The 23,560-nt window shown below is 45.0% G+C and overlaps 1 protein-coding gene across 1 annotated transcript in view; it reads right to left on the reverse strand.

Moving 5' to 3' along the window:
* Positions 1–1,770: 1,770 nt before the first annotated feature.
* gdpd1 (glycerophosphodiester phosphodiesterase domain containing 1) overlaps positions 1,771–23,560 on the reverse strand; it is a 46,412-nt gene continuing 24,622 nt past the window's right edge. Inside the window, exons 3-10 of the mRNA XM_041198070.1 lie at positions 19,999–20,134; positions 15,438–15,483; positions 11,182–11,303; positions 9,449–9,538; positions 6,720–6,853; positions 4,469–4,528; positions 3,906–3,957; positions 1,771–1,902 (exon numbers count right to left, since the gene is read on the reverse strand). Coding sequence (XP_041054004.1) covers positions 1,771–1,902; positions 3,906–3,957; positions 4,469–4,528; positions 6,720–6,853; positions 9,449–9,538; positions 11,182–11,303; positions 15,438–15,483; positions 19,999–20,134 — 772 coding nt within the window. The remainder of the gene's footprint in view (positions 1,903–3,905; positions 3,958–4,468; positions 4,529–6,719; positions 6,854–9,448; positions 9,539–11,181; positions 11,304–15,437; positions 15,484–19,998; positions 20,135–23,560) is intronic.

The following is a 23,560-nucleotide window of genomic DNA, read 5'->3' on the forward strand; positions in this document are numbered from 1 at the left end:
AGAAGCAACTTGATTGAAACATATAAGATCCTGAGGGGACTTGATAGGGTGGATGTGGAGAGGATGTTTCCTCTTGAGGGAGAATCTAGAACTAGGGATCACTGTTTAAAAATAAGGAGTCGCCCATTTAAAACGGAGATGAGGCAAAACTTTTTCTCTCAGAGGGTCGTGAGTCTTTGGAACTGTCTTCCTGAAAAGGCGGAGGAAGCAGAGTCTTTGAATATTTTTAAGACAGAGGTGGATAGATTCTTGGTAAGCAAGGGGGTGACAGGTTATTGGGGATAGGTGGGGGGATAGGTTACTATCAGATCAGCCATGATCTTATTAGATGGCGGAGCAGACTCGGTGGAGGCAAATGGCCTACGCCTGCTCCTTATTCATAGGTTAGTGTCAAATTTTGTCTGACAATATCCCTATGAAGCGCCTTGGAACATTTTAGGAGGTTAAAAACGCTATATAAATGCAAGCTGTTGTTACAACTCAACAAGCTGGGAGGATTCATAAACCACAAGAATACATAATTTATTACTTTGTGATTAAATCTTGGCCACCTCTTGGACTTAATTCAACGGGGTACATCTTTCATTACCCACTGATGTCTGCTTTAATTAGTAAGATTTCTTTCAACCACCCTCCCACCTTGGGGCTGCTCTTCATTAACTTCCCAAAGTCACAAGAAGCATTTTCTTACCCCCCCCCCACCGACCGTTCCCTCTTCCACAGCACACTCCTCCAAGCTGGTGTTTTTCTTAGTGCTAAGTCCTAATTCTTACATTTCAATACTGAGCCGCAGCAAATCCCTATCGCCCTCCCTCACTAAAAAAAAATCCCCTTCTTTTCCAATGCTGTAAAACAAACAACTAACTTCCTTTTACTGCTTACTACATCTAAGGAAGCAGCAAATCATGGCAGCGCAGGCTCCATCGTTGGACACAGTTAACATTTCAGATCCTGTTGAAGCAGCAGCTCAATAAACCTTCTCTGCCCTAAAAGCTTCTCCTCCTTATCCTCCCTTAAAGAGACCACATGCAAAGTTACCCTCTGACAACACAAACTGCTGACTTTCCACTTGTTGCTGGACTAGTCATTTCCAGAGTGTTCTTGTTCATACTCCAGATTTTGTTTTTAAACATTGTGATCTGGAAGGCACTGTTTGAAAGGGTGGTAGGAGCTGATTCAGTGGTAACGTTCAAAAAGGGAACTGGATAAATACTCGAAAATGAAGGCAAAAAGTTTGCAAGGCATTGGGGAAAGAGCAAGGGACTCATTGGATTACTCTTTCAAAGAGCCAGTCCAAGCATGATGGACTGAATGGCCTCCTTCTGTGCTGTAAGATTCTGTGATTCAATGGTTTCAACAATTGCAGTTTAACAAAAATCCAATTTGTTTTTATATATAAACCTGCACCGAGTCAGTCACACGAGGACAAGGTTTCCAATAAACCATCTGGCCAAGGAAGAGAACCTTGGCCTCAAACAACTAGACATAAAATCCTCAAAGATGCTTCAAACAAAGTTATTAACTTTAAAAGAGAACATTTTCTGTGACCATAAATTATACAGTTAACTGACAGTGAATAAGCCTGAATGATCCTGAACCATTCTTTTCCTACTGCAGTAAACGTGGTGGGTGCTTGTGGTACAAAAATACTGAATTGACCGGCCAAAGCTCGTGCCAGGAGTCAAAGGGTGTTTTTGGCCTCTTTCCCCTCTCCCCACCCACTTTCAGCACCCCCCCCTCCCCCCACCCCACCCCCCACAATCTCTGTTCCTACTGCTCTTTGCAGGGATAGTGTTCCAGAAACTCCTTCAGCTGAACTGGGTAGTCTGTCATGACCCCGGTCGCTCCCAGATCAAAGGCTCTCTCGAAGTCTTCCTCGTCATTTAAGACCCATATGTAAACCTACAGAGGATAAGAACAAGGCAGCTGATTACAGGCGACAAGGAGCAGGCCACAGACAGCCAATCGTAATCCCCGCCCCTCGTTTCCTCTGGGGGCCCCCAACAATGCAAACAAACAGGCAGCCCTGCTGAAAGGAGGCCGGGTGACAACTCAAAGGCCGGGATTGTTTTCCTTGGAGCAGAGAATGTTAAGTGGAGCTTTGATTGAATAAATACTTAAAGAAGAAATAAACTGCCCGGGGGTGTGGGGGGGGGGGGGGGGGGGGGGGGGGGGGTGTAGGAGCAGCGAGGGGAAGGGCGGGTGAGAAGGGCTAACTGGATTGCTCTTCGAAAGAGGCAGAACAGACTCAATGGGCTAAATGGCCTCCTTCTGTCCTATACTGTCAATGGTTCCATATGTTCAAAATCATGAGCTGTTGTGACAGTGTAAATAAGGAGGAGCTGAATCCACTGGTAGGAAGGTCAGTGACCAGGGAACCCAAATTGAAGAGAATTGGCAAAAGAACCAAGGAAGTGTTGAGGAGAATTTATTTATTTATTTTTTATACAGACTGAGTTGTGATCTGGGGTGGACTTCCCAAAAGAGCAGTGGAAGCAGATTCAATCATAACTTTCAAAAGAGAACTGGATATAATGGAGAAATTTGCAGGGGTATGGGGAAAGAGCAGGGTGGGTGGGGCTGATTGAATAGCTCCTTCAAAGAGCCAGCACAGGCTTAATGGGCTGAGCAGCCTCCCTTCTACACTGTTTTTTAAAAAATATTCATTTGTAGGATGTGGACATCGCAGGCTAGGCCAGCATTTGTTGCCCATCCCCAATTACCCTTGAGAAGGTGGTGGTGAGCTGCCTTCTTGAAACGCTGCAGTCCATGTAGTGTAGGTACACACACAGTGCTGTTAGGAAGGGAGTTCCAGGATTTTGTCCCAGCGACAGTGAAGGAACGGTGATATATTTCCAAGTTAGGGTGGTGAGTGACTTGGAGGGGAACTTCCAGGTGGTTGTGTTCCCATCTATCTGCTGCCCTTGTCCTTCTAGATGGTAGCAGTCGGGGGTTTGGAAGGTGCTGCCTCAGGAGCCTTGATGAGTTGCTGCAGTGCATCTTGTAGATGGTACACACTGCTGCTACTGTGTGTCAGTGGTGAAGGGATTGAATGTTTGTGGCTGTGGTGCCAATCAAGCGGGCTGCTTTGTCCTGGACGGTGTCGAGCTTGAGTGTTGTGGGAGCTGCACTCACCCAGGCAAGTGGGGAGTATTCCATCACATTCCTGACTTGTGCCTTGTAGATGGTGGACAGGCTTTGGGAAATCAGGAGGTGAGTTAGTCTCAACAGACTTCCCAGCTTCTGACCTACTCTTGTAGCCACAGTATTTATTTGGCTAGTCCAGTCCAGTTTAGTTTCTGGCCAACGTAATCCCCAGGGTCTTGATAGTGGGGTATATCTCACAAAAATTCACAGCGTGATTGTATACACAGGATTCAGAAATCAGAGTGAGTACCCTGCACTGTCAACATTGGGTCAGCGCTGGGAAGTGAGACGCCTGTTATCAAAGAAAAGACTGAATTTATATGTCACCTTGCATAGGAGTACTTAAAGCAGCTGCATTATAAAGCTTAGTGGCTAATGGCTTATAAGCAAGGCAGCCATTTTCAGCACAGAAAGATCCTACATAAAGCAAGACAACTGATTGGCAGTGACTGACCAATGAAATTTTGCCTTTGATCTTTTAGTGTTGAGATCTGTTACATCCAGCCAAACGGGTCCTCAGTTTAACATTCTCACCCGAAGTACGGAATCTCTGACAGTGCAACACTCCCTCCATACTGCATTGGGATGTCAGCCTGGATTTCAGAGTCCAAATTAACTCAGACGCAAGTTGAGGAACCGTTGCTAGATTCTGATCGGTGATCAGGTACAAAATGCAAAACAAAAAAAATCTGGTCTCATTCTGCAGATGTCAGACCTGAAGTTACAAAGGCATCACAGGATAAAAGTGCATGTTTCACCTGAATTCCTCGTGCTTTGAGGTGCTCGAACAGAGATTTCCTCATCAGTAAACTGGATGGGTAGAAATGAGAAACACCACAATTAACTTTGAGAGTTCTTCAGCTGAAGTGTGCAATCCCAGTGGGGTCGAGTTAACTTGTGCAGTTTGACAGATTTCACAGTTTGAAAAGGCCAGTCCCACTCAGCTACGCACAGCTTCTCCTCACACTGACTCACTAAAGGAGCTACATCATCTTACCCCGCCCACAGTGCGGACGCACGTACTCCCCAGGTCGTGTAAACCATGGGCGGCTCATCCCTCCACCTCCGTTAGTGATCAATGGCAATCCCCACAGAGCCCATGAGCACACTGCACCCCCTGTGCGATGCATGTAACCCGCAATTTCCCTAAAGGTGAGCTCCCCTAATCTTAACCTGCTGTCACAGCGGAGTTGAAAAGAAAATTTAACAAAAAGAGTACGCGACAGAGACACAGATAAATACAGATAGGGAGATATAGAGATGAGGAAGACATAGACAGAGGAACAAGCAATGCAGTTTCAAGATAATTGCAACTACTCACGTGTCAGTAAGCCAGATCATAAACCGTTGCGTTCTGGATATCTTACTCGGGTCTCTTAATCTGGACATGAAACAAAAACACACTCTTGGAAAGAGGATATGGCATCAAATTCCTGTCAATGTTTGCCAGTGTCGTCAGTAACAGATGGACTCTGATATTTCCAATACCATGTCCACATTAACTGAAAAGAGCCAGTGTCATAATTATAGACCGTGTACTCCGGGGTGTACAACGCTCAGTAAAGTACTGGTGAGTATAATCTGTCACAAAGGTGGGGTCGGGGTGGAAATTAGAGCTGATGGCACTCAAGCTCAGGAAAGACATAGTGACCTTTAAAAAAGTAAAGGCTAAATTTTAGGTTGCATTAAGTTAGGTGTGAAATCAGGGAGTGCTACTTCATACAGAGGTTACTAACAATCTGGAACTCTTGCCCAAAGGACTGTGGGAGCTAGGAGTCAATCAAAATTTTCATGACTGAAATTAATAGACTTTCGTTGGGTAATGGTATCGAGGGAGATGCAACAATGACAGGGAAAATAAAACTACAGAATAGGTTGGACGGGCTGAATGGTCTGGCCCCATTTCTAAATTCCTATGGCTTTGTTCCTATGGTTTAAGAGCATTATGCATCAAGCATACTGTCAATGGCGTGATTCTGCCATTAGGGTAATGGTACTGATGAGCTAAAGAAACTGAGGGCAACACTCCTCATTCTATTCTTTTCCCTTCAGACCATTTGGCCCATTGTGCCTCTGATAGCTCTTTGAAGGAGCTTTCCAATTAGTCCCACTCCCCCGCTCTTTCTCCAAAGCAAGGTGTAACCGTTCCTGCTTCTGTTCTTTCAGACAGTGCCTTCCAGGTCATTACAACTTGCTGTGTAAGAAATAAATCCGCAGGAAAGACATAGTGACCTTTAAAAAAGTAAAGGCTAAATTTTAGGTTGCATTAAGTTAGGTGTGAAATCAGGGAGTGCTACTTCATACAGAGGTTACTAACAATCTGGAACTCTTGCCCAAAGGACGGGCTGAATGGTCTGGCCCCATTTCTAAATTCCTATGGCTTTGTTCCTATGGTTTAAGAGCATTATGCATCAAGCATACTGTCAATGGCGTGATTCTGCCATTAGGGTAATGGTACTGATGAGCTAAAGAAACTGAGGGCAACACTCCTCATTCTATTCTTTTCCCTTCAGACCATTTGGCCCATTGTGCCTCTGATAGCTCTTTGAAGGAGCTTTCCAATTAGTCCCACTCCCCCGCTCTTTCTCCAAAGCAAGGTGTAACCGTTCCCCCCCCAACCCCGGTTCTTTAACCAATTCTCTTAAATTCTGGTTACTGTCCCACCCACTACAAAGCTGAGCTGCTGGAGATGGGAAAGAGAGAAATGGGACCAAAGGATTTTGTGATAGCTGACCAACAGCTCCATAGAAAAATCAGCAAGTCCGCTATCAAAGTCAGATGAAACCAGAGCGGCTGTGGGGGAGGCACGAGCACTGGCCCAAAACTACTTCAAGATGGTGATATTCAGGCAGGATCCCAGTCCATAGCGCTATCAAGCCCTGCTGGAAGCTCACATGTAGGCAGGGTCAGACATGACCATAATACCCAACTCCTGGTAGCTGAACAGGCAGCCGATACAACCCCATTATTTTTATTTAGTGAACGTGAATCCCTGGAGCCGGCTGATTGCCGTCTCATTTGCTGAATTTAAGGTGATTAGTCCGTCACTTAAGTATGTAGAGGGCTCACTACTCAGTAACGTGCAGCACTGTTTGTATCTCTCCACCAGTGCATAAGGAGTTTGTATTGAGGCCCCAGGTGGAGATTGGCTACACAGAGTCCCTGACGTGTCACCCCCATCAAAGCTCAGGATGGTACCAGGCGTGGAGAGCTCCAGTGTGTGAGAGAAACTGTAACCCAATGAGAGGGGTGAATGCCGGCAGCCGGAGAGAAGATAACAGAGGAGGTTACAGGAATCAGCCACACTGCTAATGAAAAGGTATGACCTCTCCCTTCATGGCAATGCCAATCCTCCTAATGGGTTTGCCGTGGCAATGCCAAAGGTGCTCCTTGCGGCAAATGCAGCTTAACGGTACTGGACAGAGTAAATCCACCTCCATCCCTCTGCCCCACACTTGACAATGCCAATCCACCCCAATGGGATTGCTATGGCAACAGCAATCTACCCAATGACACTGCACACGGCCTCTGGTTAAGGGTTGATTCAAGACTCCCATTCAGAGTTCACTTACTTTAGGTTAATGGAAGGCATAGGGATCTCCAGGAACTGTTCCCGTAAAGGATAGAATGGCAGAAGCCCGGAGTAAAACAGCCCTATCAGCAGAAGCACTCGCTGCTTACTGAACAGGATCGGAATTCTTGGGTTCTGTCAACAACAAAAGAAAACAAAGCACTTCACACGAGGGCCAGGAACTTGTCGACAAGAAGCCTGTGTGTAAATAGCACATCCATTACTTACTTGGCTGTGTTGTCACTGTCATGAAACCAAAAACCACCTGCCATTTTGCACAGAAATAGCAATGACCTAAAATGAACAGTTAATTAGTATTCGGTGGCAGTGTTTAAGGGTGGACATATTGACCAGGACACCAGGAGGACTTCCCGTTCTCCCAATTGTGTTGAGAGTCCTCAAAGTCCATCCAGAGCCTTGGTTCAATGTTTCATCAAAGTACAGCACCTCCAACTGAGCTGCACCCCTTCAGAATGGCACTGGAGAATGGCCTTGCTAAAGTTTTCTAACCTTGGAGTAGGACTTAATCCCCCTTGACTCAGAGGTGAACGTGTCAGTAACTGAGTGTTTTGTATCATTCATGTTCCCCTCCAAGCCACTCACTCCTGACTTGGTAATATATATCACCAATCCATCACTGTCGCTGGATCAAAATCCTGGAAATCCCTCCCTAACAGCACTGTGGGTGTACCTACACCACATGGACTGCAGCGTTTCAAGGCGGTGGCTGACCAACACCTTCTCAAGGGCAATTAGGGATGGGCAATAAATGCTGGCCTAGCCAGTGACACCCACATCCAGTGGGCAAATAAAAAGCATCTGCCTCTAGTAACCCTCCAGCGAGATTGTAGGATTGTGATTTTCTTAAATTGGCATGTGAAAACAAAGATGCTCACACAGAGAGCAATGAAGGAGCAGAAAGGAACATGTGTTCCTGCCGAACAGACAAGACTCATCTGAGCACTCACTGTGGTGGCTGCACAGTAGAGCGAGTGAAAACCAGTGACCTATTTCCTCTGGTGGGAATCCCGAACATAAATTTTGACAAAACTTTAAATCGGGACTAATATAAAATAAAAATGCTGGAAAAACTCAACAGGTATGGCAGCAACTGTGGAGAGAGGAACAGAATTAACGTTTTGAGCCCAGTATGACTTAAAATTGGAGCTGGTCCATTCAGGAGTAAATTGGATCTAATACAAAATGAGAGCAAAAAGTACTGGAAAAGCTCAGCAGGTCTGGCAGCATCTGTGGAGAGAGAAAGAGAGTTAACGTTTCGAGTCCGATATGACTTAAAATTAGAACTGATTCATTCAGGAGTGAATCGGGGAGCACTGGTGTACATGATTCAATTCCAATTTCATTTTATTAACTACATGGAAATTCATCCATTTGTTCATTAAAAAAATTACATGAATAATAACAATAAAAGGAAAGAAAATTACCCCATCACAGAGGTCTAACTTTAATTAAAGTGTGTATTGAAAACTATTCCAACGCATTAAAATATTCAGTGAATCCCACCCTGAGTGCTTATCCTTGGCCGTACATCAAACGCTTGTTAAATGTTCTTATTGAGAATGGCACACAAATGAGTTCAGGAACTGATTTGTCCACCGTCTGAGGGATTGTATCCTTTTCCCCAAACACATTCAACAATTACACTGAGACAAGGGGTGATTCTCATTGCTCATGACACTCTTCACTTGAGTCAAAATTCTTTGAGAGCAGATTGCATCAAGAAAGATCTGGTCATCAAATACCCTTCCTGCCTGGTTCAAAAATCCCTGTACCCTTAAAGACCTGATTTTGCCAAGACGACAGCACCTGGAGAGACATCTGAAAAGGATAGCACTCTCAATTACAGCTGTAAAAGCAGCAAGAATGTGGAACTCACTCCCTTAAAGGCTGTGGATGCTGTGAGTCAACTGCAATGGTTAAGAATGAGATTGGGTTTTCCCAATCTCATTCAGAATGAGATTAGATTTGACAGGTAACACTATCAAGGGATATGGGGCCAAAGCAGGTAAAATGTTGGGGTACAGATCAGGCATGATTGAATTGAACGGTGGACCAAACTACAGGGGCTGGATGGCCTACTCCTACCGCTTTCCAATAATATTTCAGCGTCTACTTTGTTCAGGTCAGATATGTTTGCACTCTGCAGTATCTCTCATACAGTGCAACTCTTGCGGAACACTTTCCCTAGAGCATCTGCCCTCCGTTCTGTGAAGGTGGAACTCGATTTAGTGTCTGTGGCACTGACAACAAACATTATGCTCATGTCCCTTCCATTGCCACTCAAAGGATACCACGTGACCGAGGGCAGAGTCGTCTTCAAGGAGATTGGGGAAAAGTCCTGCAGACATCCCAATCCAAGCTTCCCAAATAAAAACGTGCCCAAACCCTTGGGACACAAGTGGGGATTACATAGGATATACGGCACAGAAATAGGCCATTCAGCCCAACCAGTCCATGCTGGTGTTTATGCTCCACTTGAGCCTCCTCCCATTTTTTTCTAATCTAAATCTACCATTGTAACCATCTCTCCCCTTCTCTCTCAAATGTTTGTCAAGCTTTCCCTTAAATATATCTATACTATTCACTTCAACCAGTTCCACTTTCCTCACTATTCTTTGGGTAAAGAAGTTTTTTCTGAATTCCCTACTGGATTTTTTGGTAACTGTCTTATATTGATGCTGCATCTTAGATTGATGTAGCAAGGCTTACCGCACTGTAACATTTCTTCACGATGTGATCACTGGCGTTGCCCCAGACAGTGATGTCCTGTCGATTAAACTCCTGCACCAAATCCGATACCTGCCAGACAACAGACACACTGAACCAGGTGAAGGTGAGATATTTAGAATAGCCAGACAGATTAGCTAGTCTCATTATACCAGCTTTCTACTTTGTTACACAAAGCGGAACCAGGCTCTTTGCCACTTTGAAGTGAGCTTCCAATTACATATCCATGTTACCACCAAGATTGCCTATTCCCATCTCCAACAGATGGCTCAGCCCCATCTCATTTGGTGCTGATTCATGCCTTTGACTTGACTAATTTAACACGCTCCTGGCTGGTCTCCGACATTCTGCCCTCCGTAAACTTGAGCTCATCCAAAACTCTGCTGCCTGTGTTCTAACTCGCACTAAGTCCCATTCACCCTGTGCTTGCTGAGTTGCGCCAGCTCCCGGTTGAGGAACACCTCGATTTTAAAATTCACATCCTTGTTTTCAAATCCCTCCATGACCTCACTCCTCCCTACCTCTGCAATCTCCTCCAGCCTCACGACCCTCTGAGATGCCCGCATTCCTCTAACTCCGGCCTCTTGTGCATCCCCGATTTTAATTGCTCCACCACTGGTGGCCGTGCCTTCAGCTGGCTAGGCCCTAAGCTGTGGAATTCCCTTCCCAAGCCTCTCCGACTCTCCAACTCATCCCCCTCCTTTACAATGCTCCTTGGATCTGACTTCTTTGACCAAATTTCCTTATGTGGCTTGGTGTGAAATTTTGCTTCATAACGCTTCTGTGAAGTGCTTTATGACATTTGATAAAGACGCTATATAAATACACCTTGTTATTGTTATAATATTTTCCCTGGCTCTCCAAGCAGTGGACATGAGACAAGTGATGCCTGGTCATGCCTGCTCTCTTCAGTGAATCAAATTCCACCACCATTTTTCGGTAGTGCATTCAAGGTCATCACAACTCGCTGCATGAAACAGATGTTATCTCTGGCCCCCCACCCCCCTCATCTTTTTCTCATTATCTTTAAGATGGTAGAGCAACATTTGTTGCCCATCCCTAAATGCCCTTGAACTGAGTGGCTTGCTAGGCTATTTCAGAGGGCAGTTAGGAGTCAACCACATTGCTGTGGGTCTGGAGTCACATATAGGCTAGACTGGGTAAGGACGGCAGATTTCCTTCCCTAAAGGACATTAGTGAACCAGCAATCGATGATAGTTGATTACTGAGATTAGTTTGATGCTTATTAACTGAATTTAAGTTCCACCAGCTGCATGGTGGGATTCGAACCTCTGTCCCCAGAGCCACTGGATGCCAGTCCAGTGACATTACCACAATGTCACTGTCTCCCCTACTGTGGCGCCTGGGTATTAGTAACTTAACATGAGAAGCAGGTTTCCAGGCTAGAAATTGGGATCGTGGGAGTAAACTGGACTGTACTCCCAAAGATGGGCTGAATGGCTACTCGTGTGCTCTAAGATTCTGTGCTGGAAACACTCAGAAGGTCAGGCAGTAGCTGTGGAGAAAGAGAAAAGAGAGTAAACAATGCAGGTCGATGATCTTTCACCAAAGCATCAGGAGCAAGTCTGATAAAAGATAATCAACCTGAAATGCAGGCTCTATTTCTCTCCCTCCAAATGCAGCCTGAGCTGCTGAGTGTTTCTCGATCTCTTTCTACTTTAATAGAAAAAAAATTTATTTTCCCCTATTGGTACCTTTTGAATGAGGATGTCATTGTTGACCTTGATGTCAATGTTGATGGGTGTGCCTGGAAAGGTTTCAAATACTTCCCTCAGCAATGGAATCTTTCTATCTTCTCCTCCCACACAGAAGCAGTCTAAAGCAAAAGGAACAAGCAATCAGCCGCAGATTGAACTGATGGACCAGCAATGCACAAAGACATACCAAAGCGCTCACAGATCAAATGATTACTTAAGGGATGTCATCCAATGGGTGACCACCTTCGGGACTGTCCCAGAATCTGTTCTGCATCGGGGTTTCCCGGGACACCATTTGCCCTGGATTTCTCCTGTGTCTTCATCTTTTGCGCCTGCCCGGAGTGTAGAGTGCCCGCTGCTGCGTGTGCAAAGTAGGTGTGGGCGGCAGTGGTAGTCTTGAGCCCGAGTCTGAACACCCACCTGCATTCTCCACCACCCCCCCCAAACCACCACCACCACCACCCCTGAGCCCCTTACACCTGTTCCCAAGGTCTCAAGAACACTTCCCTCCCCCGCAGCCCAGTTCTCGCCAGCGCTTCCCCATAGCAGTTTCCTCCCCCACAGTTGGCCACCCTTCTCTTGTGCATCCCCCGATTCCTTTCGCTCCACCGTTGGTGGCTGTGCCTTCAGCTGTCTGGGCCCTAAGCTATGGAATTCCCACCCTAAACTCCTCTCACCACCGTTAAGTCTCTCCTTAAACCTACCTCTTTGACCAAGCTTTTGGGCACCTGCCATAATATGTGACTCGGTGTAGGACTTTGTCTGATAATCACCTCGGTGAAGCACCATGGGATGTTTTAATATGACCATGGTGCTTTACATATACAAGTTATTGTTGAGTCAGCATGCTCATGGGAAAATGGTGCAGAAGCGATAAAACTGGGACTAAAAGATCCAAACTCGCTGTACAGGCTTAATTTTCCCCACACCACCCCCCGCCCCTCATTTGGGAGTAGCAATATTTTATAGTACTGGGCTAAAATCCCAGAGGATGAGTGCTGAAAGCCAGCATGACAAAAGTGAACTCAGTAAATTGAGTAAGTTCCGAGCCATCATTAAAACTCAACTGCTTATTTGATGCTTCTCGCATCTGGCTTGCTTCTAGAGTGGAGCAGCAATCTCTCCAGTTGCACGAACGATCACTATGAAGCAGCATGATAGGACTCAGGCATCTAAAATTATTTTGTTATTTTGTGCCAAGCAATACTGAACAAGCTGTGTGGCTTCTTTCCTCTGGTAAAGTGAAGGCTGTGTGGGGGCAGGTTCTGGTGAACTGATGGAGGTTTTTAAAATCACAAAGTGATATGCTAGGGTGGACGTAGACAAAAGGTTTTCCACTCATGAAGAAGTCTAAAATCAGGGATCATAAATCTAGGATAGTCACTAATAAATTCAACAGGGAATTCAGGAGAAATTCGTTTTTCAAATTCTCACCTGTCTCTGGGTAATCGCAGCACACAGAGTACTTGAGGCAAATAACATAAAATGCATTTCAGGGGAAACTGGATAAACATGAGGGAGAAAGGAAGAGAGGGATACGTTGATAAGGTGAGAGATGGCTTGCGTGGAGCATAAATGCCAGCATGGACCTGGTGGGTTGAATGGCCTGTTTCTGGCCTGCGTCGCTGGCTAGGCCAGCATTTATTGCCTGTCCCTAATTGCCCTTGAGAAGGTGGTGGTGAGCTGCCTTCTGGAACTGCTGCAGCCCATGTATTGTAGAAACACCCACAGTGCTGTTAGGAACGGAGTTTCAGGATTCTGATCCAGTGACGATGAAGCAATGGCGATATAGTTCCAAGTCAGGATGGTGAGTGGCTTGGAGGGGAACTTCCAGGTGGTGGTGCTCCCATGCACTTGCTGCCCTTGTCCTTCTAGGTAGTAGAGGTTGTGGGTTTGGAAGGTGCTGCCCAAGGAGACTTGGTGAGACACTGTGGTGCATCTCGTACTTGGTACACACTGCTGCCACTGTGTGTTGGTGATGGAGGGAGTGAATGTTGAAGGTGGTGGTTTAGTAAGCTACACTAGGAAAATGTGCTCCCATTAGCTGATGGTGCAAGGACGGCGGGGGGGGGGGGGGGGGGGGGGGGGGGGGGGGGGGGGGGAAGAGAGAGAGAGAGAGAGAGAGAGAGAGAGAGAGAGAGAGAGAGAGAGAGAGAGAGAGAGAGAGAGAGAGAGAGAGAGAGAGAGAGAGAGAGAGATAGCGCGCACAGAATTATGATTTTGGGCAAGAGATGAAGGAGGGATGTGAGGAAGAACAGCCAGTGGTAACGACCTGGAACATGCAGCCCACCACGGTGGTGGAAGCAGAGACCATCTATGATTTCAAAAGTTTCAAAACTACAGGCCAGTTAGCTTAACATGTGTCTTGGGCAAAATGTTAGAAGCTATTATTAAACACATTATAGCAGGGCACTTAGATAAATTCAAGGTAATCAGGCAGGGTCAACATCGTTTTGGGAGAAGGAAATCATGTTTAACCAATTTATTGGAGTTCTTTGAAGCAGTAACGTGCTGTGGAAAGAGGAACCAGTGGATGTGCTGCACTTAGATCTTCAGAAAGCATTTGATAAGGTGCCACATCAAAGGTTACTGCATAAAACAAACACTCATGGCTTGGGGGCAGGTAATACATTGGCATGAATAGAAGATTGGCTAGCTAACAGGAACCAGTAGGCATAAATGGATCATTTTCTGGTTGGCAAGATGTAACAAGTGGTGTACCACAGGGATCAGGGCTGGGGCCTCAGTTTTTATAATTTTATATAAATGACTTGGATGAAGGGAATGAAGGTACGGTTGCTAAATTTGCTGATGATACAAAGATAGGTGGGAAAGTGAAGAGGACATAAGGAGGTTACAAAGAGATATAGATAGGTTAAGTGAGTGGGCAAAGATCTGTTAAATGGAGTATAATAGGGGAAAATGAGAAATTATCCATTTTGGCAGGAAGGAAAAAGAAGCATATTATCTAAATAGTGAGAGATTGCAGAGTCCTGAGATGCAGAGGGATCTGGGTGTCCTAATGCATGAATCCCAAAAGGTCAGTATGCAGGTGCAGCAAAGCTAATAGAATGTTCTTGTTTATTTCAAGGGAAATTGAATATAAAAGTAGAGAGGTTATGCTTCAGTTATACAGGGCACTGGTGAGACTACATCTGGAGTAGGATGTGTACAGTATTGGTCTCCTTAGTTAAGGAAGGATGTAAATGCATTGTGAGCAGTTCAGACAAGGTTTACTAGACTAATACGTGGAATGAGTGGGTTGTCTTATGAGGAAAGGTTGGACAGGCTAGGTTTGTATCCTCTGGAGTTTAGAAGAGTAAGAGGTGACTTGATTGAAATATAAGATCCTGAGGGGTCTTGACAAGGTGGATGTGGAAACAATGTTTCTTCTTGGGGGAGAATCTAGAACTAGGGGTCACTGTTTAAAAAGGGGTCGCCCACTTAAGGCAGAGATGAGACATCTTTTCGCTCAGAGGGTCGTGAGTCTTTGGAACTCTTCCTCAAAAGGCATTGGAAGCAAAGTCCTTGAAGGCAGAGCTGGGTAGATGTGTGGTAAGCAAGGGGGTGAAAGGTTATTGGAGGTAGGAAGGAATATGCAGTTGAGGTTACAATCAGAAAAGAAATGATCTTATTGAAAGGCCGGGCAGGCTCAAGGGGCTGAGTGGCCTATGCCTACTCTTAATTTGTATAAATGGGTGAACACTAGAGCAGCTAAACTCCACAATTAATAACCTCCTAATGCCCTGTTCTACACTCCATTTCCATTGCGTACATATACTTGGCTTAAAGCCACATAATAGACAATTTTCTGGAGCACAGAGAGTTGTGGGTATTGTAGCCACCATGACTGATTAGTTACGGTAAGGAACTCCGTGTCAGGAAACCAATGGTGGAGCAGAATCATTTGGATTGGAAGTTCACATGATTAAACCACTTGGAATATAATCCAACAAGAGTTGGTATGAAGAATCCTGGGTTACATTTTTTCTCCCGTGTTACACAAGACTCCAACTACAGTGCCCTCCGCCACCCCCCACCCCCCCAACCACCCCTTAAGCACCCCTGCCGAGACCAGCTAACATTACTGTAGAATGTTACAACAGAGATTCCTAGCCTGAATGACTCCAGCAGTCGGTGAAATGGTGCATTTATACCACAATTATCCTCTTTAAAAAAACCTCATTACTTTGCAATGGGACACATTGCAACATTACGTTGCTTCAGTGCCTCAAGTGATTTTCAGATCTTACCTTTCTTGAAAGAGACGTGTAGTGTACAATGGTAAGGCGGGAGCTCCTGAGAGAGGTAAGGCAGGGAAGGAAAGGAAACAAGAGACAGATTACATTCATACACTGATTACCCATGTATTGATGGTACATGGATGATGGCACCGTCTTCTGCTCGGATCTGCTGTTGTTGCGCAGACTGATCAACATCTGCAACCAGTTCAAACTGGCCTCAGGAGCTGAGATAAATCATGGCAAGAGCGAGGCCATGTTCTTTAGGAACTGGGCTGTCTGATCCTTTACCCCCTTCTCCATCAGGTCAGACTGCCTGAAGGTGCTGGGGATATGGTTCGGAGGGACCACGACATGCATTAGAAACTGGAAGGAGCAAGTGGCTCTGGTGAAAAGAAAACTGGGCATGTGGGAGCTACAGTCCCTCTCCATTGTGGGTAAGAACCTGGTCGTCAGATGTGAGACGCTCTTGGCAGATGGTCTGGCCCATTTCTCATACTGCACAAAGGCATAATGGGGTTATGTCGTTGTCTAAGACTTTTCAGATATAGTACACCCAGGTGCTCGGCATTGTATAGACCCAAGGAGTTTATACAATGACTGACATTGAATGCATGCAGTGAGTACTACACGTATCCCAATTGTATTGAAGCACCTCAGAGTGCAACACGATCTGTGTAAATAGTGCATCCATTGCACTGTCTGACTGTAATGACCATGTTGAAATGTCTGTAATGTTCATTGAGTGTAATGATGCACCTCATGATCTATGTGGAAAGCTTGAATAGGGTTGCACTTTTTGTGATGGCCATTTTGAAATGTTTTGTAATGTTCTTTCAGACACTTTATGAATGAAGTATATTTTTCACAAAAAAAATTGATGTAGAGTAGCCACCTCATACCTCAGCAATGCTTGTTCCTAAAATAGAAGAAACAGTTACAGAAATCACAACTGTGCAATAGAGGCAAACGTCCAATCTGCAAACACAGGGTGACTCACTCAATAAAGCCACAGTTCATTCAACAGAGGAAGGGTTGGCAGAATGGAGGAAAGTTCCAAGAGAACCTCTTTGGACAAACAGCCATCATCCCTTCTGTTGCACTTTTGTTCTGCAACTTATAATCACAGCTGTTGATATATTTTAAAGCCTTTTACGTGACCTTGGCCAGCTTCAATTAAGATCACAAATTAGATGGATTGGTTCTGTTGTAATGTGCCTTTAAGGGATAGCGGCATGCCATCAATTTAAGAGAAGTGTGTCATGTGATCCAGCCTCAGTTTCACTTCGGCCTGAAGCAGGACACAGCACACACATTCCTTCGGTTTTCTGCCCATGCATATCTGTTCACTTGTGCGTAGAATTGATAAATGAATCCACCACATGTTTGCACAATCCCTCATGAGCGATTGGTGCCTTTATATCATTATTACACCCATGGCAGGTTCAGACAATGGTGCCTCACTAACCCATTTGATCTCATCCTTTGAAAACCTAGTGTCTTTTTTTGCAAAAATATTCTTTATTCGTAAAATATCTGAAAGAACATTACAAAACATTTCAATGTAATAAAAGCAAAATACAGCAGGTGCTGAAAATCTGAAATTAAAACAGAAAACGCTGGAAAAAGTCAGTACATATAACAGCATCTGTGGAGAGAAAGACAATAGTTAATGTTTCGAGTCTGTATGAAGAAGAGTTCGCACTGAAGAAGAGCCATATGGACTCAAAACGTTAACTCTGTCTTTCTCTCCACAAAATATTTCAAAATGGCCGTCACAAAAGGTGAAATAATATTTATGTTTTCCACATTGATCACGTTGCACCCTGAGGTGCTTCAATTCAGCTGTGATACATGTAACATTCACTGCATATATTCAATGTGAGTCACACAGCTCAAGAGGTGTAAACGGTTCCCAGTCCCTCGGTGCACTGTGGCAGAAAGGTCTTAGGCAGTAACCTTTCCCCATTGGGCCTTTGCGGTGGCAGCCCCAAGCTTTAATGCGTCCCTCAGCACGCAGTCCTGGACCTTGGAATGTGCCAGTCTACAACACACGGTCAAGGACAACTCTTTGCACTGGAAGACCACCAAGTTTCGGGCAGACCAAAGAGCGTCTTTCACCGAGTTGATGATCCTCCGGCTGCAGTTGATGTTTGTCATGATGTACGTCCTTGGGAACAGCCCGTAAAGCACAGAGTCCTGTGTCACAGAACTGCTTGGGATGAACCTCGAAAAAAACCACTGCATCTCTCTCCAGACCTTCTTTGCAAAGGTACATTCCACAAGGAGGTGAACAACACAATCTCTTCCCCACAGACTCCTTGAAGGCAATGTGCAGAGGGGATGAGACCGCTAGCGTGTAGGAAGGGTCTGACGGAAGGGCCTTTCTTACCACCAGCCAAGCTACATCTTGGTGCTTGTTGGAAAGTTCTGGCAATGAGGCATTCTACCAGGTGACTGACAGTCTGCTCGGGGAACCATCTGACAGGATCCACCATCTCCTTTTCCTGCAGGGCGTCTAAGACGTTATGTGCCAACCGCTGCCTGATAGACTTGTGGTCAAAGGTGTTTCTCTGCAGGATTGCAAACCCCACGGATTGTCCTGGGGTCTCCAAAGCAACCTGGGAGGCAAAATACACCCTAGGGTACAATCTAGTCCTGGCGCATCTAACCAATAAAGCCATCCAACAGATAGAGCAGTTCCCAGGGCAGAGAGGATTCTGGGGATTGTAGCTGCAATTACTAATTGCCACAAGGGATGATGCATCAGGGAAACAATATCAGGAGTGGGGTCATAGGTCATGTGATAAAACCTTCCAGAATACAATCCAACCAGAGTTGGTAACATGACAGCTTCCCTATTGCAGCTTGTACTTCATTGGCTTTAAGCATTTTGGGATGTTCTGAGATTGTGAAAGTTCTTATAGAGATGCAGGTGCTTCTTGCCTCCAAATGCAGAGGGGACCTCACTGCAACTTCTCTCCTGAAGTCACCTAACAATGTAGCACTCCCCCAATACTGTACTGCTAATAGTGCCAGCTTTGGATTATGAGTTCAAGTCCTGGAGCAGAGCGTGAACTTTCTGACTCAGAGGTGGTCTGCTACCAACTGAGACATACTGAGACTTGGCTGCTGATAGCGGACAAGAATGATTTGGACATTATCCAACCCAAAGTGAATGTCGTCACAAGAATTTCAGCTGCCGTTTGACTGTGCCAGGAATCATTTTGACAGGACAAGCCCTTCAGCCTATCTGATCTGACCTCATCACTGATGCGGCTGGTTCCTGCTTGAGCACCACACTCCTTAAACGAATCCGGTCACCTCGCCTCAACCATTCCATTCTGGCACGCATGGAACAATCCCAGCCAACAATCTCCGTCTCTATATCTGTAATAAATTTGCCCTTTGCACTTTTGAACCAGTGGCCTTTAGCTCCCTGTTGCACCCAAGTTATCCAGATGTTGAACTCTTAATCCAAGCCTTCACTCAATGATATGCTATTTGATCATTAAATATTATACAATAGTCCAAAACAGAAACATTTTGAGCAGCATCTGCATTGCTGCATTTTAGAAAGGCATTCCTTAAGTATCCAGTTTCAAAATAGCTGCTAGACACATTCCTGTTCTGGTTATTATTCATTCTGCATTAGGACAAGTCAAGAAAGGAAAACAAGACTTGCATTTCTATAGTGCCTTTCACAATGTTCCAAAGCATTCCACAGCCCATTAATTACTTTAGAAACACAGTTATTGTTATAATGTAGGTCAGCCCATTGTTCAAGGTGGAATCTATCTGGAGACATTTGGCACCTTCTTCGGTTTTCTTTGCTGCGTGAGGATTTCATAGAACTGGGCAAACATCACAAGCAGCAGAGTCCCTGCTTCAGTCTAGTAATTGAGGATGATGGGTTTGAGACTCACTCCAGAACATGAACAAGTAATCCAGGCAGTCAAATACAATGCACCGCCAAGGGAGCGCCGTGCTGTTGGAGGAATGGTGCCGAGGGAGTGCACAGCACTGATGAAGCAGCAGTGCTGAGGGAGCGCACAGCACTGTTGGAGGAGCAGCGCCAAGGGAGCGCTGAACTGTCGGAGGAGCAGTACTGTGGGAGAGCACTACACTGTCGGAGGAGCAGTACTGAGGGAGAGCACTACACTGTTGGAGGAGCAGTATTGAGGGACAACTGCACTGTTGGAGGAGCAGTGCTGTGGGAGTGCTGCATTGATGGAGGTGCTGCCCTTTATGTAAGATATTGAATAATGGCTGCCTGTGCCAATTATTCATGTTGATCTGACTGGCCCTGTGCCATTGTTCAGACAGGAACAGAAAGTTCACCTAGTGTCACATTCCTTCCTCAACCAATGCAGGTCTTTCCTCTCATTTGTCATTCCTGGGATCTTGTTGTACACAAAATGGCTGTCATGTTTGCCAACATAACAATTCATTGCATGTTTGAGACACAATGACTCGTGAAGCTGTATTCTGTCAGGTCGTACAATGGGAAGGCTGTTTCAGGGAAAACACAACAGCTGCTTAAAATAGCTTTCAGAAGAAGTTTACCACTTACTGCGAACGCGAGGTTGGCTATATCCACATTCACCCCCGTGGTTCTTTTTAAGTTGCTGTCATGTGACACAACCACCTGTTCATCTTTGGTCAGGTGACAGTCCAGCTCCAGCATCTCCGTTCCCAACTGCACAGCACTGAAACAGTTAAACGGTAAACAGTGTTTCTCTTACAAATACCAAAGAACCAGTTCCAATTGTTAAGTTTTGACTTTAATAGAAATTAAAATGTCAGTGTTGTTTAAAAAGGCAGCTTTTGCAATCCTAGCTTCCTACACAGTTTCAGTCAATTGCTTTCACCCTGATAAAATCCAGAATGTTAAACGTCAAACGTACAAGAACTGGAGACAAAGTTAAAAGAAAAACTTAAACTTCACCTTGCAACATCTCATACAAATTCCTATTGACAGGAGAGAACTGAACAGTTTGCAACACAACAGGTGTCATTCGGCCCACTGAGGGCACCCATTCTCTGCTAGCCCACTGTCCTACACTTCCCCCAAAGCCCCTAATCTGGCTCTACCCGAAATATTTATCCATTTTTCCCTTAAAAGGTGTCTTACCTACTCTGTGGGCAAAGCATTTTTCAGGCTCCAGCAACCCTCAAATTTCTCCTAATCTCTCTCCATATTCATGTGGTGTCATGTCTTTTTTTGACTTGATAGTCTTTTGTACCAGGTTCCCCAACAGAAGGAATATGTTATAGGTTCATAATGGTAAAGGAGGAGGCCATTCAGTGTGCCTGGTGTCTATCAAAACTCTTTATAATTTAAAAAAAATCTCTGCTAAACTTCTTCAGCCTCCTCTGTCCCCAGGAAAGTGGATCCCTTCATCCACAGCAAAGAGTCTAAGATGAAAGAAATCTTGCTTAATTGTATAGGGCTTTGGGGAAACTACACCTGGGATCACTGTGTGCAGTTTTGGTCTCCGTATTTAAGGAAGGATATATTTGCATGAGAGAAGATGCAACAAAGGTTCACATGATCCCTGGGAAGCGAGGGTTGTTACATGAGAAGCAATCGGATAGAATGGGTTAGTGATCTCTGGAGGTTAGATGAATGAAAAGTGACCTCGTTGAAACACAAGATTTTCCGGGAGATCTCCCTAAATGGTTTACCTGGTCAGTCAGGTGAAAAGGTGCCAATCAGGCCAGCATCCTGGGAACCGCACAAACTGATCCCAGTTCCAGGCCAGCTAGTTTGCTTTTTAAAAAAAAGTCCGTGAGATCATATTCATCAACCACTAACTGTTCCCAGGTTCATTTCCTACACAGTCTCCTGTTACTCTGGTGGTTGGAGTGCAGGTAACCCCAACGATTTATAACACACTGAACCCGGCTGCCATGGGCCTTGAGCGGGTCAGTGTCAATTTTTGTCGAAAAGCGTTCCTGTGGAATGCCTTGGGACATTATACTACGTTAAAGGTGCTATGTAAATACAAGTTGTTACAGTTATCTAACATGAAGGATGGAAACGCCATCAACAACTTAGAATTCTGTTATCTGAATCCTAAGCTCACATTACAGCCTTCAAGTAACTGTTCCATGTCATTAATTATTTATGTGGTTTCTATTTGGCTCATTGTTATTTTTAAACTGCGGTCAACAAGTGCCTGCTCGAGCCTGCTTCATGCTGTCATCAATCACAGCATCATCATCAGTCTGCATCACTGGAGCACCTTTGGTGTAAAAAATAATAAGCTCCCAATTACAGTGCTTTGTAAGTATCATCCGTGGCTCAATGCATAGCACTCTTGCCTCTGAGTCAGGCTGTTGTGGTTCAAGTCCCACTCTAGGACTTGAGCACAAAAATCAAGGCTAACATCTCCAGTGAAGCAATGAGAGAGTGCTGTACTGTTGGAGGCAACAAATTTCAGATGGATGTAAAAGATCCCCCGGTCATTGTTTCCAAAGAGGGGCATTATTCCCAAAGTCCTGGCTAATATTTAATATCTCAACCAACTGATGACCTAGTTGTTTATCTGTTTTGTGGGATCTTGCTGTCCATAACTTAGCTGCCACACTTCTCTATGTTACAGCCATGACTGCCTCATTATAACTAGGAGGAAACGGGGAAGAAAGAAAGAGAGCTCACAAAAATCAATTTCACCTCCATTAAATTCCCACTTAACCATCCCTGTTCTTGGGGCAACGGCCTAAGCATCTCTTGTTTCTTCATTGAAAAGTCACTAATCCATGGTACCATTCTAGTAAACCTCCTCTGCACCCTCTCCAAAAGTCTTGACATCCTAATTCCTAAAGTGCGATGCCCAGAACTGAACACAATTCCCCAGCTGAGGCCTGACCAGTGATTTGAAGTTGCTTGCCAGTATAGAACTGGAAAGACAGGTGCGTTCTCAAGGCCTTTTGGCTTGCGACAAACCCAAGAATGCCAAATTTCAAACGATCACAAGAAATTATACTACAGGTGAAGGGACTACCGACTGGTTGGTATGTCAACTCTGATTGGCCGAGGGTTTGCCATGAAGAAAGCAACGGGGAACTATAGGCTCCCCACGCCCCCGGATAATTCAAAAAAGGTGCAAGGCTTGAACATGAATCAGAGTTTACTTGCCAACCCTTTTCTCCTGCAGTATAAATTGTTGTGATTGTTTGAAATTTGATATTCTTGTGTCTGTCCCGATTTAGAAAGGTTGAGCAGGATTGCCTTGCTGTGTTTTAGCTCTTAGATCTGGTGTGAAGGGGTGAACAAAAGAAAAGGGAGCGTGCATCCCATTGTTCTTTGATGCAATCTACATTAAACATTAATCTGCTCCTCTTGAGCATCAAGTTTTATTTGAGTTTCTTCATTTCACTCCCTCTTGTTGATGGAAACAGTCTGTGCTTCTCACTTTTAGAAGCCAAAGTGATGATTAGGACATTATGTTAATTATACAGCTCATTTCACTAGTTATTTGTTCCTATATTCCTGGCCAAATTCCTCCCTCGTCGTCCTCTCCTGACAGCGGTGACTCATCCAGCAGCACATCTTCCCATTCCTCCTGTACTTCATGAGAGGGACTTCAACTAGGCAGCAAGTTAATTGCCCACAGTGTGGTATTGGGGACAGTCACAAAGGGCTTGAAGTCAATCTGTGAGCACTTCCTTTAAAGATGGGGTAGGGGGTGGAGCATCACTGGAATGCAATCAATTAGAAACTGACACTTATTGGGATTGTGCGACCATTTTCTCCACCCCCCCAATCAAAGAGAAGAGAGGGTGATGAAGAAAAGCTGCATGTTTAAGTGTTGGGTTTTAATGTCAAGTGCATTCACATAAGTTTTATTTCTTACCAAAACACAAATAAAAAGGTGTTAAAAATTTGTTAACCTCCAGACTTGACTATTTCAATACATTCCTGACTGGTCCCCTACATTCTACCCTATGTTAACTTGAGGTCATCCAAAGCTCTGCTGCCCATGTCTTACCTTGCACCCAGTCCTGTTCCCCTATCACCCCCACGCTCACTGACATGGATTGATTCCTGGTTAAACAATGTCCCGATTTTAAAATTCTCATCCTTGTGTCCCTCCAAGGCCCCACCCCATTCTATTGTTGCAATCTCC

This window comes from Carcharodon carcharias, chromosome 10, assembly GCF_017639515.1.
Source record: "Carcharodon carcharias isolate sCarCar2 chromosome 10, sCarCar2.pri, whole genome shotgun sequence".
NCBI lineage: Eukaryota > Metazoa > Chordata > Chondrichthyes > Lamniformes > Lamnidae > Carcharodon > Carcharodon carcharias.